Source organism: Endocarpon pusillum (genome assembly GCF_000464535.1).
Source record: "Endocarpon pusillum Z07020 unplaced genomic scaffold scaffold3052, whole genome shotgun sequence".
NCBI lineage: Eukaryota > Fungi > Ascomycota > Eurotiomycetes > Verrucariales > Verrucariaceae > Endocarpon > Endocarpon pusillum.
Genome location: NW_006916283.1, coordinates 49,083 through 64,321, shown reverse-complemented (window position 1 = coordinate 64,321; position 15,239 = coordinate 49,083). Strand labels below are relative to the sequence as shown.

The 15,239-nt window shown below is 50.5% G+C and overlaps 4 protein-coding genes across 4 annotated transcripts; 2 read left to right on the top strand and 2 right to left on the bottom strand.

Annotated features, from left to right (window-relative positions):
* Positions 1-389: 389 nt before the first annotated feature.
* Positions 390-2,239, top strand: EPUS_08238 (Sulfate adenylyltransferase; the record flags this gene model as incomplete). The annotated part of the gene is made up of 2 exons (XM_007804251.1): positions 390-416; positions 512-2,239. 2 exons carry the CDS (start codon positions 390-392, stop codon positions 2,237-2,239), a joined length of 1,755 nt encoding a protein of 584 aa, XP_007802442.1.
* A 549-nt stretch (positions 2,240-2,788) lies between these two features.
* Positions 2,789-6,941, top strand: EPUS_08237 (uncharacterized protein; the record flags this gene model as incomplete). Its single annotated transcript, XM_007804250.1, has 2 exons — positions 2,789-3,003; positions 3,062-6,941. 2 exons carry the CDS (start codon positions 2,789-2,791, stop codon positions 6,939-6,941), a joined length of 4,095 nt encoding a protein of 1,364 aa, XP_007802441.1.
* A 660-nt stretch (positions 6,942-7,601) lies between these two features.
* On the bottom strand, positions 7,602-10,798 carry EPUS_08236 (uncharacterized protein; the record flags this gene model as incomplete). Its single annotated transcript, XM_007804249.1, has 2 exons — positions 7,602-10,562; positions 10,613-10,798. The coding sequence occupies 2 exons, from the start codon at positions 10,796-10,798 to the stop codon at positions 7,602-7,604; spliced, it is 3,147 nt and encodes a 1,048-aa protein (XP_007802440.1).
* A 1,258-nt stretch (positions 10,799-12,056) lies between these two features.
* EPUS_08235 (uncharacterized protein) lies at positions 12,057-14,929 on the bottom strand (the record flags this gene model as incomplete). Its single annotated transcript, XM_007804248.1, has 5 exons — positions 12,057-12,780; positions 12,838-14,074; positions 14,124-14,494; positions 14,545-14,672; positions 14,735-14,929. 5 exons carry the CDS (start codon positions 14,927-14,929, stop codon positions 12,057-12,059), a joined length of 2,655 nt encoding a protein of 884 aa, XP_007802439.1.
* Between the last annotated feature and the right edge of the window lie 310 nt (positions 14,930-15,239).

Here is a 15,239-nt window from a genome sequence, read left to right as displayed (position 1 = left end):
AGATTGCTGTATCTCCTCCACCGATCTCGCAGTTACTACGTAGTACACATTCCCCGCGGTTGTTCATGGCCCGATACTAGTATTGCGTGATCTACGGCACGACGGCATTTCGCTAGGACAGGTAATCTGTCAATTGGCAGTGGGTAAACTTTTTCTGAAGGATCACGCCCAGGTCGTATTGGGCTTACCTGAATGATCCTGTTCAATTTGTCAACCCGTACTCTTCTTCTGCCCGTTGCTTTCTCTGTGTCTTGCTTGATCAATAGTAAGGCATAAGGTCAATTTCCATCAACTCAAAATCCTAGCCGGAATAAACCCAACTTCGGCTTCCGGCACGGTAAAAATAATGGTAGGTTTTTACCCCTCTCGATCTTCAAATCTATCCGTTTATGAGCTCTCACTCTCCTTCGCAAAATGTTTCTAAATATCGGGAAGAGACTGAATTATAGTGCGACGCATCCTGCCTATTCTATCGTCCCAGCGCGACTACTGATCCGGTGCATTTCAATAGGATCCGACAGCTAACCCTCCTCATGGCGGAGTCTTGAAAGACCTGTTAGCCCGCGATGCTCCTCGACACCAGGAACTCTCTGCTGAAGCCGAGACCCTTCCTGCTATTGTCCTCAGCGAGCGGCAACTATGCGATCTGGAGCTGATCATCTCCGGAGGCTTCTCACCGCTCGAGGGGTTTATGAGCCAGAAAGACTATGACGGTGTGGTCAACGATTTACATCTGGCGGATGGGAAGCTTTTTAGCATGCCAATCTGCTTGGATGTCACGAAAGAAACTTTAGAAGCGAAGAAGATAAAGCCAGGCGCAAGAATTACACTTCGAGACCCTAGAGATGACAGCAATCTTGCCATTATCTCAGTAGAGGATGTATATCAGCCAGACAAGCAGAGGGAGGCTCAAGAAGTTTTGGGTGGAGACCCTGAGCACCCGGCAATAAAGTATCTCTTTGAAAAGACGCACGACTTTTACGTGGGAGGAAAGCTAGACGCTGTCAATCGCCTCAACCATTACGATTATGTTGCTCTTAGATATACACCATCCGAGCTCCGTACCCATTTTGAGAAGCTAGGCTGGAGTAGGGTTGTGGCATTTCAAACTCGAAATCCAATGCACCGTGCTCATCGCGAGCTCACTGTGAGGGCTGCTCGTGCCCGCCAAGCTACTGTCCTCATTCATCCGGTGGTTGGTTTGACCAAACCGGGCGACATTGACCACTTTACTCGTGTTCGTGTCTACCAAGCCCTAATGCCTCGATACCCTAGCGGCATGGCTGTGCTAGGCCTGCTGCCATTGGCCATGCGAATGGGGGGTCCAAGAGAAGCTATCTGGCATGCCATCATCCGGAAGAACCATGGAGCTACACATTTCATTGTCGGTCGTGATCATGCCGGCCCAGGTAAGAACAGCGCTGGAAAGGATTTCTATGGGCCGTACGATGCACAACACGCAGTTGAGAAGTACAAAAGCGAATTGGGTATCGAAGTGGTGGATTTCCAGCAGATGACCTACTTACCTGATAGTGACGAATATCGACCGAAAGACGAAGTTCCCGCTGGCACCAAGACCCTTGACATATCTGGAACAGAGCTAAGAAGAAGGCTGCGCGTCGGAGCGGACATACCTGAGTGGTTTTCGTACCCTGAAGTAGTCAGAGTCTTGCGAGAATCCAATCCACCAAGAGCCACTCAAGGATTCACCATCTTCTTCACCGGTTACCAGAACAGTGGCAAGGACACAATAGCCCGAGCTCTGCAGGTGACGCTGAATCAACAAGGTGGGCGGCCGGTGTCAATGTTGTTGGGCGAGATCGTCCGTGCAGAGCTATCTTCTGAACTCGGATTTTCAAGAGAAGACCGGGACGAGAACATCGGAAGGATCGCTTTTGTTGCTTCAGAGCTGACCAAGGCAGGCGCCGCGGTTATTGCAGCTCCTATTGCGCCATTTGAACAAGCTCGGGCCGAAGCGAGAAACCAGATCAGTCAATATGGTAGCTTCTTCCTCGTCCACGTTGCCACCAGCTTGGAATACTGTGAAAAGACTGATAAGCGAGGGATGTATGCAAAGGCGAGAAAAGGGGAGATCAAAGGCTTCACTGGTGTTGACGATCCGTATGAGGCACCAACCGATCCTGATCTGACGGTTGATTTTGAGCACCAAAGCGTGAGGAATATTGTGCATCAGATCGTATTGATGCTGGAAAGTCTAGGCTTCTTGGAGCAGCTATGATGTGGGATTGTGAAAGTGAATAGAACATAGATAATAGGTATAGACTGCAGCTATCCTGCGAAGAAGACATTAATATAAATATAATGTCATGTCACCTGTGCAGGCTTCAAAGCAGCGCTTTCTCATTTCTCGTCCATCAGATTGTATGTCAGTATATTTGATTTAATATAAATGTCGAATCATGTCTGGGCTGATCTGGGACAGCAGTCAATTCTGACATGCTCCCCCGGCCCCCTGCTGCTGTTCCTTGGACGGCTTCTCAGCCGCTAACTAGTTCCACGTTGCGGGCGACCGGAGCTTGTCGTGGTTACATAACGGTTTTTTGGGGGGGTCGTTGACATTTGGACAAGTCAATTTCAGTCTCACAACAAGGCGAACTCTCTCTCCGTCCCCGGATCTGTACGGACAATACTTGAGAAATGATTCTATCGATCCTCCATCATTGACATGCAAGTCGGAGGTGGCCTTGGTGGCAGTGGCCGATCACGCTATTCCTCATAGCTGGATCCCACCTACCTTCGAATCTCTCCCCCCTCGGTGGAAGCTCAAATGAACGCCGTACGACAGAAATGTCGACCCAAGCATCAGGTACTGGTGCTCAAATGCTATCCCAGGTTCCAGAAGAATGTGCAAGAAGTCAAGCCGAACTCCAGCGAACTCAGCTATCTGCTCTATTATGCAAGTACGCGACGGAGCAAGCTCCAAAAGGTTGGCTCATTTCTGGAAAAGAGGACGGCTAGTGATGTGTGGAAGCAGAGACTTGGGTAGGGACACGGCAACTAGTCCCTCACACCAATTGATGTTTTGCTGATATGTATACAGGAATGTTCAGGTCACTCTGCAAATCCTCTCAGCTCTTATGGAGAAGGCGCCACGAGATCTCCCGCTCTACTCCGACTCTGTCTTGACTATCCTAGAAACTGTTCTCAAGTCGAAAGATATCAACATGGTCGAAGAGTCATTGGCCACCTTTGAGACCTACTGCAAATACCAAGATGTATCCTCCCTCGCATCCGATCAATACAGATCGCAGCAATATCAGAACATCGTCAACATGTATGCCGAATTCGCAAGCAACAATTTTCCTTCATCGTTGAAGCAAAAGCCAAGCAAACCGACAGCGATGAGGTGGAAGACCGCAGGCTTGAAAGCCATCAGAAGCGTTGTCGGAGCAGAAGCTCTGGGAACAGATGGTACAACACAGTTGAGCATAGTAATGCCAGCGATTTTGGACAATCTATATACCGGAAACGATGATATACTTGCTTCATTGCAGGAAAAGGCTCAGACGGGAGAGAAAGCCGACGTAGAGAACGCTCGGAAACGTCGCATGAGCTTTGCTACGGTGACTACTGTGGACACTGTTGAGGGTAATCCAGCTTCAGCTTCCGAGACCACGGCGGATGCAGACAAGGCAGCAGAGGACGAAGTTCGGGTACTTGCAGTACGATGCCTAAAACAGATATTTGCTGCGGGAACTGGTAGCAATCGAGGTCAAGTGCGCCTTGCGACGAACCTCACTCTACAATTTATTACTGCTAGGGATCCACCTGCTCCAGCCTTACCAGGCTCAACCCCAGCATCTGGGAAGCGAGGAAACTGGGCGACGTCGCTGGTTGAGACTATTGCAAGATGGACGCCAGTCCAAGATCGATTCATCATTGTCATCACAGCAGTCGATGCATTGGTAAAGAGTCCTATAGAAGAGTCCAAGCTCAAGCAGCAACTTACCTTGGCAACAGCGATTGATTGGCTATTGAGCAGTTCCATTAATTTGATTGGTTTGAGCGTGATGGACGTGTTATTGGGTTTTGTACAGCATGTGCTACTGTTACTACAGCTTGGTGGACGAGATTCCAGAATCACGCCTCATAATCAGCAACCGGAGGCGCTAAACACCCATACAAACATCAATCCCAAGAAAGTAGAAGAGCGAGGGCACACCACGAATGTCATTACGCCATCCCCTGTCCGCCAGGAACTGCTAGTACGGCTGCAAAGATGTATCGGGGATTTGGCTACACACATATACTACACAGACCAGATTGCAGATATGATGGCAGCAATCCTGGCTCGGCTCAAACCCTCGCTTAATCCGGACCGTTCATCTATTGCCGCTGCGATCGAGAACCCGGTGGGAGCCGCGAATGCGATTGCAAATTCCGCTGACCTACAGGAAGACCCGCTGACGGACGGCTTTTTCTCTTTCGCTACAGCACGTTTGAATGCGTTGCGGGCTGTCAAGAATATTTTGCAGGTGGCGAATATGAGGAAATCGGTAACGGGAGCCGCGGCACAAGCAAGGAGCCGCGTGGGCGTTCAGGTCTGGGAGGGCACACAGTGGCTGCTGCGCGATGAAGATCGAGGGGTCAGAGCCGCCTACGTCGATGCTCTTCTGACGTGGCTCAAAAACGAAACGAACAGAAGTGACCTGCTTCTTCCCCAAGAAGGCCCACGAAAACCCAAATCGACTGCTAAGAAGGGCCGTGATGAGAATGGCGAACCCAAACTTACTAGAAGAGCAGTCTCAAGTGCTTCGCGAAAAGAGAACAAAACTGCCAAATCAAACTTCCTTCGCTTACTTCACCTGGCAATATATGACAACGCCATCGAATCCCCTCAGTTTGACTCGGACATACTACTGCTACACTTGTTGCTCACGAATCTTACCGAAAATTTAGGCGTAAATGCTGTACGGCACGGCCTGCCAATGATGGTTCGACTACAGGATGATCTTGTATCGGGCGACAAATTTGAAGATGCCAGATCCAGGATCAACGCTGGAAGCCTTGTTCACGGCTATTTCTGGGCATTAAGCGAGAAGTTCGATTTCGAAACGAGTCGCGTGGGCCAGGAACTCCACACCGAGATCTCTCGCCGAAAGAAGAATGGGTTCTGGCTCGACAAGGTCCGCCTTCCCCCACTGCCGTTGGATCAGATCATCACCTCAACTGCTGCTCTTACAGAGAAGAAAACCCTGGTTTCTGAAATGAGTAGCACGTCACTAAAGCCGTACAGCTCCCGCGTAAACATGGTTGAGGAAATTTGCACGTCCTACAACGAATCTTTGAGAGCTCCCACCACCTCTCCACCATCATCTCCCAGCCGTGTCTTTTCAGTCCCGGCACTCAGTTTTGGATATGGGTATGGCTTGAACCCCGGCCCAAAGCCATCACCAGAGGACCAGCTACCTCCAAAGGTCAAGGAAGAGCTGCTGGCCGAATGGTCCAAAGAGTCGGTCATCGCAGCGGTAGAGAAAGAACATGCCGACAGTCTCAGTGGGAGCAAAACTGGGACTGGGACTGGGTCCGCAACCGCTGGTAGGAACTTTCTGACCGTGGATGCAGTGAATGGTCTAGGACGTGGTGCGGCGTCGCCTGGCGGCAATGACTCGCCTACTCGTGTTGTGAGTGACAGTGGTGGGCCGAGAATGTCCGCACTCTCTTACGCTTTGAATGGTGGCTTAGGCCATCTCCAGAGATTGCGAGGACCTGGCACAGATGAGGGTTCACCCACACCGTTGACAGCAAGCTCGAGCCGGGACTCTACTGTGAGGGTGACAGAGTTGAAAAGGGCATTATCGGGGTACCAGAACAACATGAGGCATTCCAGCCCGTTGGGGAGACGAGTGGCAGGCATCAGAGACTCCAGTATGGAGAGCGTTGAGAGCCACGGTAGTAGTAGTGAGAGTGAGAGTATGGTGAACTACAGCGAGGCGGAGGGAGCAGGAGTCCACACCTCTGCCTTGGACGTCAATGCAGTGGGTCATACGGACTTTGCTACAGCAGCATCACCGCCATCAAGAGATGAGCAGCGGCAGAGTTCTGGCGCAGACAAGGCAAGGCCTGGATCCTCTCAGGCACCGTCATCACTTCCTCAAGCCCAACACCACCCGAGACTCGAGAACGACATGCACGCAGCCACCACTCTCCCACGCCTAAAATCAGACCCTAGACTAGGCGAAGATGTACCTCCCGTGCCCGAAATTCCCAGCACCCTCTCCCTCCACCTGCCCGGTACTTTCCCGCGGGACATTTCGCCAATACGCCGACCCTCCTTGAGAACCTCCAAAAGCGTGGAGAGACAGTCTCCTCAGCCACGACCGATACAGCCACAGCCGCAAGGTCAGAACGTACTGCTTCGACCCTCTACCGCTCCCAGCCCCGGTTCCGTTGTCAGGCCGGCAGGCAATGGTGCCGGTACAGGATCTCTGCGACCTCAACCCCAGTCTCAACCCCATCAGACTCAGACTCAGACCCAGATACAAGCGGCATCGGCCCCTTCTCAATCTCCCGCCACCTCCACCAGGCTATATTCTACATCACTTTCAGCGCGAGAAGGGCGGACTTGGCGCAGAGAGGAATCCAGACCGACGAGCAGTAGGCATTCGGGCGTGGGGTTTGGTCCAGTTGGTAGTGGGAAGTCGCCGGGTTCGGGGTCATTGAAGACGAAGAGGCTGGATCTCGGGAGGCTTTTGGCTGGGGTGAGGGTAGATGATGATGATGAGGATGACCATTATAATGATGATAATGATGATGAAGATGGGCAGGGCGGTGCAGGACCTGTGAGTAGTGACCATAGGTTCAGCGGTAAGGGCAGAGCTGGGAAAGGTGGAAATGCGAATGAGAATGCGAATGGGCAAGGAGGAGGAGGAGGAGGAGGAGGAGGAGGAGGAAGAGTACATATTCAGCCGCCTTATTAGATCAACGAAGAGAGAATCAAGGATAGCGAGGAAAAAGGAAAAGAAGAGCAAAGTCATTGATTGTGTCATCATCTCCCATCTGCCAAATAATCAACCGACGCTACGCTACCTAGTGGAGGTTGGACACACTACATATCCTGTAGGTCCTTTGCGGGTAAAATATTTCTCAAGCAAACTTGCTGGTGAAGGTGAAGTCGAAGTCAGATTGACCATACGTTTTGTCGTAGGTCCTTTGTTGGTGAGAGACTCTTTTTCTGACTGACTGTGTGTATGCTGGAGAAGTGGAGAGTGGAGAAAAAGATTGGGACACTACAAAATGATGTAGGTCTTTGCGGCTAATAACTCTGAGCAAGTGCTGATAAAAGGGTGAAGTCGAATTTGACCTTACGGGTGTCGTAGTCCGCTTTTGCGAGAAATCTTTTCTGATGGTATGTATGCTGGAGAGTGGAGAGTGGACACTACACAGATGTAGGTCATTGCAGCTGATATCTCTGAGCAAGTGCTGATGAAGGTGAGTGGAGAGAAAGACGACGGTATGACTGCTAGCAGAGGGTAGGTAGGTAGGCCAGAGAAGTGTTCGGTTTCAGAGCTGATGAAGCAAGAATTCCGGTGATGGGTTGTGGTGAAGATTGCCCTCCAAACGACAGTCGACTGAACTCTTTACATCGCGTCGGATGGCTGCTCGTTTTCTCGGGGAGTCTGTGCTTCGTGCTCGAAATTCTCATCCGCATCATAGAATTCTTCATCCGCATCTGATGTGTCCTCTCCTTCTTGGGTGGATGAGGGAAGGGTTTGCTGCAGTGGAGGCCCCGACGGCGCGACCCATCCCGGCGGTGGACGCACTTGGTAGTGTCGATAGTTTCGCTCGAGGATTGGATTGAGCCACGTCCACGCAGAGCCCTCGGCGAAGTGTCTCCCGACCGGATCCTGGCAAGACCTCGCATGCGCCTTTTGTGCGGGTGTAAAGCGAGACAGGGCGCATTTGATATCGTTTTGCACCCGTCTCTTTCGGTTGTGCGCTTGAGTCTGGGGCGTCATCCTCCTTTGACCACCATTCGGCCCTGGTCCGTTGTTGTAGTCGTACTTTCGTTGCTTGAATGGCTTTGGTTGAGGACGAGCTGCTGTGGCTGCTTGCATGGCCTTGGGCGCGGTCGGAGTCTGTGATGTTTCGACAGCCGAATTGCCAGCACTGGGGGTTTCGATGGGCAGTGCTCCCGCTGATTCTGGCGCAGTACTCCACCGAGATGCCATTAGCTGCTTTGAGGAATCGGTCGTGGCGCTTGCCGGGGAAAACCCAGGTCCGTCTTCCCTCTTGGATTGGTTTGAGGCAGAGTCATCGACCTTTGCAGGTGTAGCGGGCGCATCAGGCGTCGAAGATTTCGTCTCTTGAGCTGCTTGGGGACCTTGCCACTTTGATCTGGCGTCATCTGATGATCTAGCTTGTGGATCGTTTGGAGAACTGGCCCATCTGGATGCTTCCATGCCGGCTGATCGAGAAGGTTTGACGACTGCTGAAGAACTGGACTGAGGATCATTTCGAGGACTAGCCCATTTGGATGCTTCGATGCCAGCTGATTGAGAAGCTTTGACGTCTACTGAAGAACCGGATTGGGCATCATTTCGAGGACTGGCCCATTTGGATGCTTCGACGCCAGCTGATCGAGAAGCTTTGACGTCCACTGAAGAACCGGATGGAGGATTATTTTGAGGACTAACCCATTTGGATGCTTCCATACCAGATGATGGAGAAGATTCTGGAAATTTTGGCGCAGCTGGCCCAATCGGTCGGCGTGAATTCTTCAACTCGGTAACTTGTCCGATGGCAATCTTGGTAGAGAAGTCATCTCTGATGGACTTCAGCTCGGACTGAGCCACGCTGATCGTCTCATTCAATTTGTGAAGGCTCTCTGCATCAGCCTTTGAAGCAAGTTGGCTTTTGACGGTATCCGCCTCGCTTCGGAGCTCTTTAGATAGGGCCAAGAGGTCAGCCTTCATGCTTTCCTCGGCGGCTGTCAATATGTCCTTGTCGACCTTGTTAGCAACTTGAGATTTGAGCGGTACAACTTCGTTCAAAGCATGCTGGAGATTTGTGACGTCTTCAGCCACCTTGGAAATCTTTCGCTCCATCGGCCCTTGAACGTCTCGAACGTCTCGAAAAGTAGAGTCGACCTTGGCAGAGACGTCCGTAACCTCTTTCGAGAGATTGGCGAAGAGGTGATTTTTAACATAGCCAGAGAACTTGTTTTCAAGCTCCTTGACATGAGCTGCGTCCGCCTTCGAGTTGGCCAGCTTCTTGGTGGTAACAATGCCGGCCGCTTGTGACTCGACCTCTTTTTGCACCTCCTTCAGCTGTCCTTGCTGTTCTCCAAGTTGAGCACCGATGGCCTGCGTCTTGGACTCCAGACTAGTTTCCAGCTGCTCAATTCTGGTCGAGATTTCGGTTGTGGCCTCAGCAGTTCGCTGATTTTCTTCCTCCAATACCTTTGTGACTTCAGCCAAATGTTTACGCTCTTTCTGAAGTTGTTGCAGCAGATTTGCATTCTCTTGATGCTGTTTGGTAGAACACTGCGCAAGTGTTTGAACAGTGGACTTTAGTGCATTAAAGTCTTTCATGACGTTGGCAATGCTTGTATCCTGGTGGGAAACAGAGGTTTCAACCCTCTTAAGTGCCTTGAGTTCTGATTGAACGGAAGTCGATGAAGCAGCCATAGCTTTCGTCAACTTAGTCTCAAGCTTCGAAACGGTGTCATGATTCGGTTTCGAATTGATCTTTGTGTCGAGATTGGTAATCAGATCGTCGGTTGCTCTGAGTTTGTTGTCCCACTTGGCAGTCGATGAGTCGAGCTTGGACCGGATTGCTGTCAGATCCTTCTTTAGCATCCTAATGTTGGTTTCATTTCCCTCGAGCACGTTCTCTAAGCCTGTACGAAGCTGTTGTTCGAGTTTGTGTTGCTGAGTAATCGCGCGGCCAATTTCAGACTTGTTGTCCTGGACGGATTTCGTGATTGCATGGCGAAGGTCTTCTCTCACAATGTCCGCATGAGCTTGTGATATCTCGGTGGCATATGCAAGCATTTCCCACCCTAAGCATTGCTCTTCGTCTTGCAGCTGAGCATTCTGGGGCATGGACTGCACAATATCTGAAACAACCGAAAGAGCGTCATTGTCATCGGCATCTGGATCAGAGAGTGCAAGCTCGGTGACGTTCGGAAAATGATCTGGGGTTGCCAGAGCGCTGTAGCCTCTCAGATCGACGAAGAAGAGACCCCAGTACAAAACACTCCCAAGGACAAAGACAACACCGAGTATAAAGAGAGCAACCAAGCCGAAACCCAAGCTGCTCAAAGCTGAAGTTGGAGGCTCTTCAACGAGGGAGAAGAGGTAATCGAGCATGGTATTGAATGTGGCTAGCTTCTCCAGGACGAACTGATGATAAGAGGCAGCTTCTTCATCGGGGTTCGGGTAGAGTATTTCCAGTGAAGGATCAGCCTGGGAAGAGCATGCTTGTGCCCAGAACATTGCCGGAAGATCGAAAGAGAGGCAGGAGTAGGGGATGGCGCGGGGAACTGTGACATTTGTTTCGACAGTAACTGAATCGGGGACAATGAAAGTTGTGGCTGCCTGGTTATCGTCAGTGTCTTCCAGAAGATGCGAACAAGGATGGAACTCACGTCGCCAGTCTTGTCCATACCGAAAAATGGCTTTGCAAACCCAAATCTAACCATGTCGAAGTAAGACTGAGCGTCAGGAAGGGTGAGGTTAGGTTGCAATTCTAGGACTTCAGCCACCCGCCAGACGCCGACGAGGGTGCTGACAGTAGCGGCTACCGCCATCGCTATCTTCGCAAAGAGAAGCATCTTGGTCTTGATGATACAGGATTTTCAAATTCTGTGAGAAAGTGAGTTCCACCTCGCTCCCGAAGAGCGAGGCCCAAGTGTGTTTGGAAGTCTACAGAACGAGAAGGAGACCTTGGCAAGTCGATACCAGTTAGCAGAAGTTATCTGGTGGATGATGTGGCTTGGACTGATGAATTTTGGATGGAGTTAAATTCGGTGGATGGTGAGGACGGAGATGGAGGAAGGGCTTTATTAGGGCTCAAGAAGAAAATGCGAGGTAGGCAGAATTTTGGTGACCGCACAAGCGACACCTGGTGGAAAAAGTGTTCTATGGTGACAGCCTTTGTGACAGCTCTGGTGCTTCCACTTCAGCACCTCAGGCTGCCACCGACTCGCTTGAGGATGGTGAGGGCCGTTTTTGATAGGCGGTTCAGGCAGAGACGTACCTTCAGAAGACTTGGGGATAACGACGTCGGAACTGATCGAACTGCCGGAAAAGACGCTTCGCATCAAAAGTTGGGCGTCATACACACAGGGTTGTGCGGGTTTGAGGATGGCAGCAAGACGATAATGTACGTGCCGGGTTGACTTAGGCTTTGGGCAGTAGAAGTCGACAGCGCAAGAGTGATGTGTATGGAGGAATTTCGGGGGTTCGAAGGTAAACGCACAGAAGCCGAGTTGGAAGTGCTCACGGCCAGCGGTGAATTCAGGCAGAAAGTTGCCAATCCTAGAGGAACACATTCAAATCAAAGCTAAAGTGTTTTTGGGTAGAACACTGGTGTTCGAAGACAAAGGCGGCCGGTGCATGGTCATAGCATACAGAAATGTCGTGGGATATCAGCACACTTCAATCTCCATCAAGCAGCATGAAGCTGAGCCGGGAACATACTGCATCAACAATAGTCGTCCCAAGAACAATACACAACGAGAGATTGCCAAAGGCATTCGCAGCTGGGAAAGGGAAGAGAATACCTCCAGAATTCTCATTTGTGCGAATACTCACAGATCAACGTGCCTCCCATCCTCAGATCCATGCCTTCAATCTTGGGATTCCCTTCGAAGTATTGCGGATGATCACAACGCCAGGTGAGGGATCGCTTTACTAACACATATTGGTGGCAGCAAAATTTCCTGCCGTCCACCCTCCCAGTTGAATCCATGTCTAACCCTTTCCTTGCATTTGTATCAAAAAAACGCCGTTTCTCATAACCTCATGTCGGGACCAAAGCTTTTGTCATCGATATAATGCTGTGTATAGAATACCTTCAAGGAACAAGATCTATTGTGGCGCTATGCCACCGTCGATTCCATTGGCCGAATTTTCATAACCAGGAAATCCAGTATTGGTCATGTCGGCCCAATCCCATTCAAGCGTCATTGGCATTTGCCACAAGTCCTGGGGAACGAATGGCTGCTGGAAAGCACCGAGGTTCAAAGGAGAAGCCATATTGCTTGGATTTTCCTGTCCGTCAAGAATGCTATTGGCCAAGCCATTTGGTGGCGTCATCAGGCCGTTGTAATTGGCTTCATAACCAGGCATCATTGGCGGCCCTGTCAACATCTGTGGTGGCGAGTAGACATTCGCATTCATCATCGAAGGACTGAACAAAGGGTTCGACATACCGCTCATACCAGGTGTAAAAGCAGCCGATGCCGTGGACATGCTCTGTGGATCAGGTTGACTGGGGGATGAGCGTTGACCGTTGGCTTGTCTTGGCAATGGATCGTTCGCGCTGTCATCAGCCGCTGGCTTTCTCTTCTTTCTGGAGTGTGTCTCTTTCTCTGACTTGTCTAGGACAACTTTGGCGATGCGTTCAAACTCTGAGCAGATCCCCAGCATGCGCCTGACACTCCCGTTCTCTTCATCGGAAACCAGCATGGACAGGAAGTTGACCACCAGATTCATCAGCTTTACATCAGCACGAGCACGAGGGTCTTGAGGGTTTTGAAGAATATTGGCAAACAAGGTGACAAGTGCAGAAACGGGGAAATACAGAATCAACCTGTTTTGCGAGTCTCGAGTTAGCAGATTCCGACCAAACCCGGAACGATGTACCTACCAGACGCAGGCAAAGTCCCCTTGTGGTATATACTTGATGAGATGGATCGACGCTCTTGCAGCTGATACACACAACGCCGCTGAAGAGAAGACCCGGGGGTTTAGGGGTCTGGCATTGAGCCCCTGGATAGCATAATTGGAAAGTCGGCTGGTCCAATATCCGTGATGAACCGACATTCGGTGAATGGTAGTGAGGCAGTTGTAGTAGGCGAAATGGAGAACCACGATGTGTAAGATCAGTGGCGTGTGTGACGCTTTGATCTCATGCTCCGGACGAAAGTCAATTGGAATCCCATCCTTCCACTCCTCAAGCTCTTTATCCAATTCACCAATCGTGTTCAGCAGCTCACCATCTGACTGGCGCGAGGCACTGACTGCATACAAGCGTTTGTACACCTTACTACTAATAATGGCGAAGGTGCACATCAAGCGGAATAGATTGGTCTTGCCTTTCCCATCCGCGAGTGGAATATTGCCAATGTTGTCAGGTGGATCTTCGGAAGGTAGTTCAACGTTCATGTCATCATCATCCTGTACAGGAGGTCGTCCAGATCGAAGGCAGATATCTTTGTCCAGCAAATAACCGATCCAAAATACTCGCTTCCTCTGTTCCGCTTCGACCGGGTTGAGGTTGAACCCTGACCCTCTCTTGTGCAAGCCTATGCTGTGGGACAGACGGACAGCTGCTGCAATCAAGAAGAATGATGGTTGTGGATTAGGTGTGCCTTGCAAGAACAATGACATTCCAAGCAAGGCTTGCACGCTTAACAAGTCCGTGTTTCGCATCGTCAGCTCTGTCAGTACTGCCATAGCGTTCTTGAGATACAGCCATGCTTTTTGATCCTCTTCTGCCGGTACAAGATTGCTCATCACTCTTAAGCGATGCGAAATTGCCAACGCCACGTTGATGCTGGCCCACCAACCGCTTCCTTCATATGGCTGTGGAGAATATTGTCTCTCTACCAGATGCATGAAGGTAGGCTCATGAAAAAGTGGGAACATGCAATTGAAGTTTTCGAAGTAGTCTTTGAGCAGAGACAATGCCTCGTCCTTTGGCGGAAGGGGCTTGAAGACTCGCCTCATAAACAGATCGCTGAATATCTCCGGCTTCCAGTATATCCATTTGTTGTCGTCCACAGACGAAGACGATATCATGTCCTGAAAGGATGAATCGCCTGTCTTCTCACTGACCCACTGGATACCCTTGGGCGAGAAAATTGAGAAGCCGGAGGATGAGCCTACCGTTGGTTAGCTGATTGAAATTGGCGAGGCCATGATGTAGATTACCAATATATCTAGTTTCGCCACAATTGTTCGTGACTAGAGAACACATCATATCTGAGAGGGCTTCGACCTCAGCTTCCTTCTCTTTCTCTCTCTCCTTGTCCTTCTCGGAGCCAGGGGTGGCTACGGATATACGAGGACTGGAGAGTATTTCCAGGTTTTGCGGAGTGCTGTGATACGACTCTGTTCCACTCGATATCTTTGGGGAGTTTCGGCGGGAATTGTCGGCGTTTGGACTGGCCTTTTCTGCGAGCCTTTTTTCGAGGGTTCCCAGATCTGTCTTCCCTCCATCATCTTCTGAAAGAAGCCCAGACATCTTAAGCAGGGCTTCCATGCGACCAAGCCGGTTTTCTAGGCCCTCTATGTACTTGGCACTGTGTATGAAGTTAACTGCAGGGTTTTCGACGCATAGCATTTACCGTACCCTTTCGGAGGATTCCTTTTCTTCTCGACCTGCGTGAACACACACTCTGTTTTGTAATTGATACAGTGTGAGCATTTCGGCATGCGCCCATCACATTTAATCTTCTTCCTCCGGCACATATCGCATGCCTATCGATTGACCGTCAGCAAGCTTGTCCAACGCGCATGAAGCGGTATGTGCCTTCACATACTCTAGCAATTCGCCTTCTCTTTGAATCGTTGTCGTCTGCACTTCCGACGTCGCCATGGTCTTGAAAAACTGGACCAGGAAGAACAGCCGCAGCGGGAGTGCCATCTAGATTGAAGCCGCCAAAGATCTGAGGCGGCTGATTCGTGATGCCAGGGACGTCAAAGCCGATACTTCCATTGCGTGACTGATTATCCATGATTGGCCCAAATTTGAAACTTGTGCCTGCTGGATCGGCCGGTATAGAGCTTCAGCAGAAAAGAAGAGGTCTCTGGTAGTTGCCTGTAGCAGAAGTGGACATCTTCTTACGTAGAAGGAATAATCGAAGGATGGTGAAACTTGTGCTATTCGACGCGCAATGTAGACAGCGACAGCATATCAGTCCGTCTTATTCGGCTGCAGTCTTCTTTCATATTTGATGAGAATGACTGCTGTCCAACGTAACTCATGTCAAATTAGTAGTACTTCGTACCAACTGCGTCAGTCTCCAAGCCTAGTGCGCCAAGCCT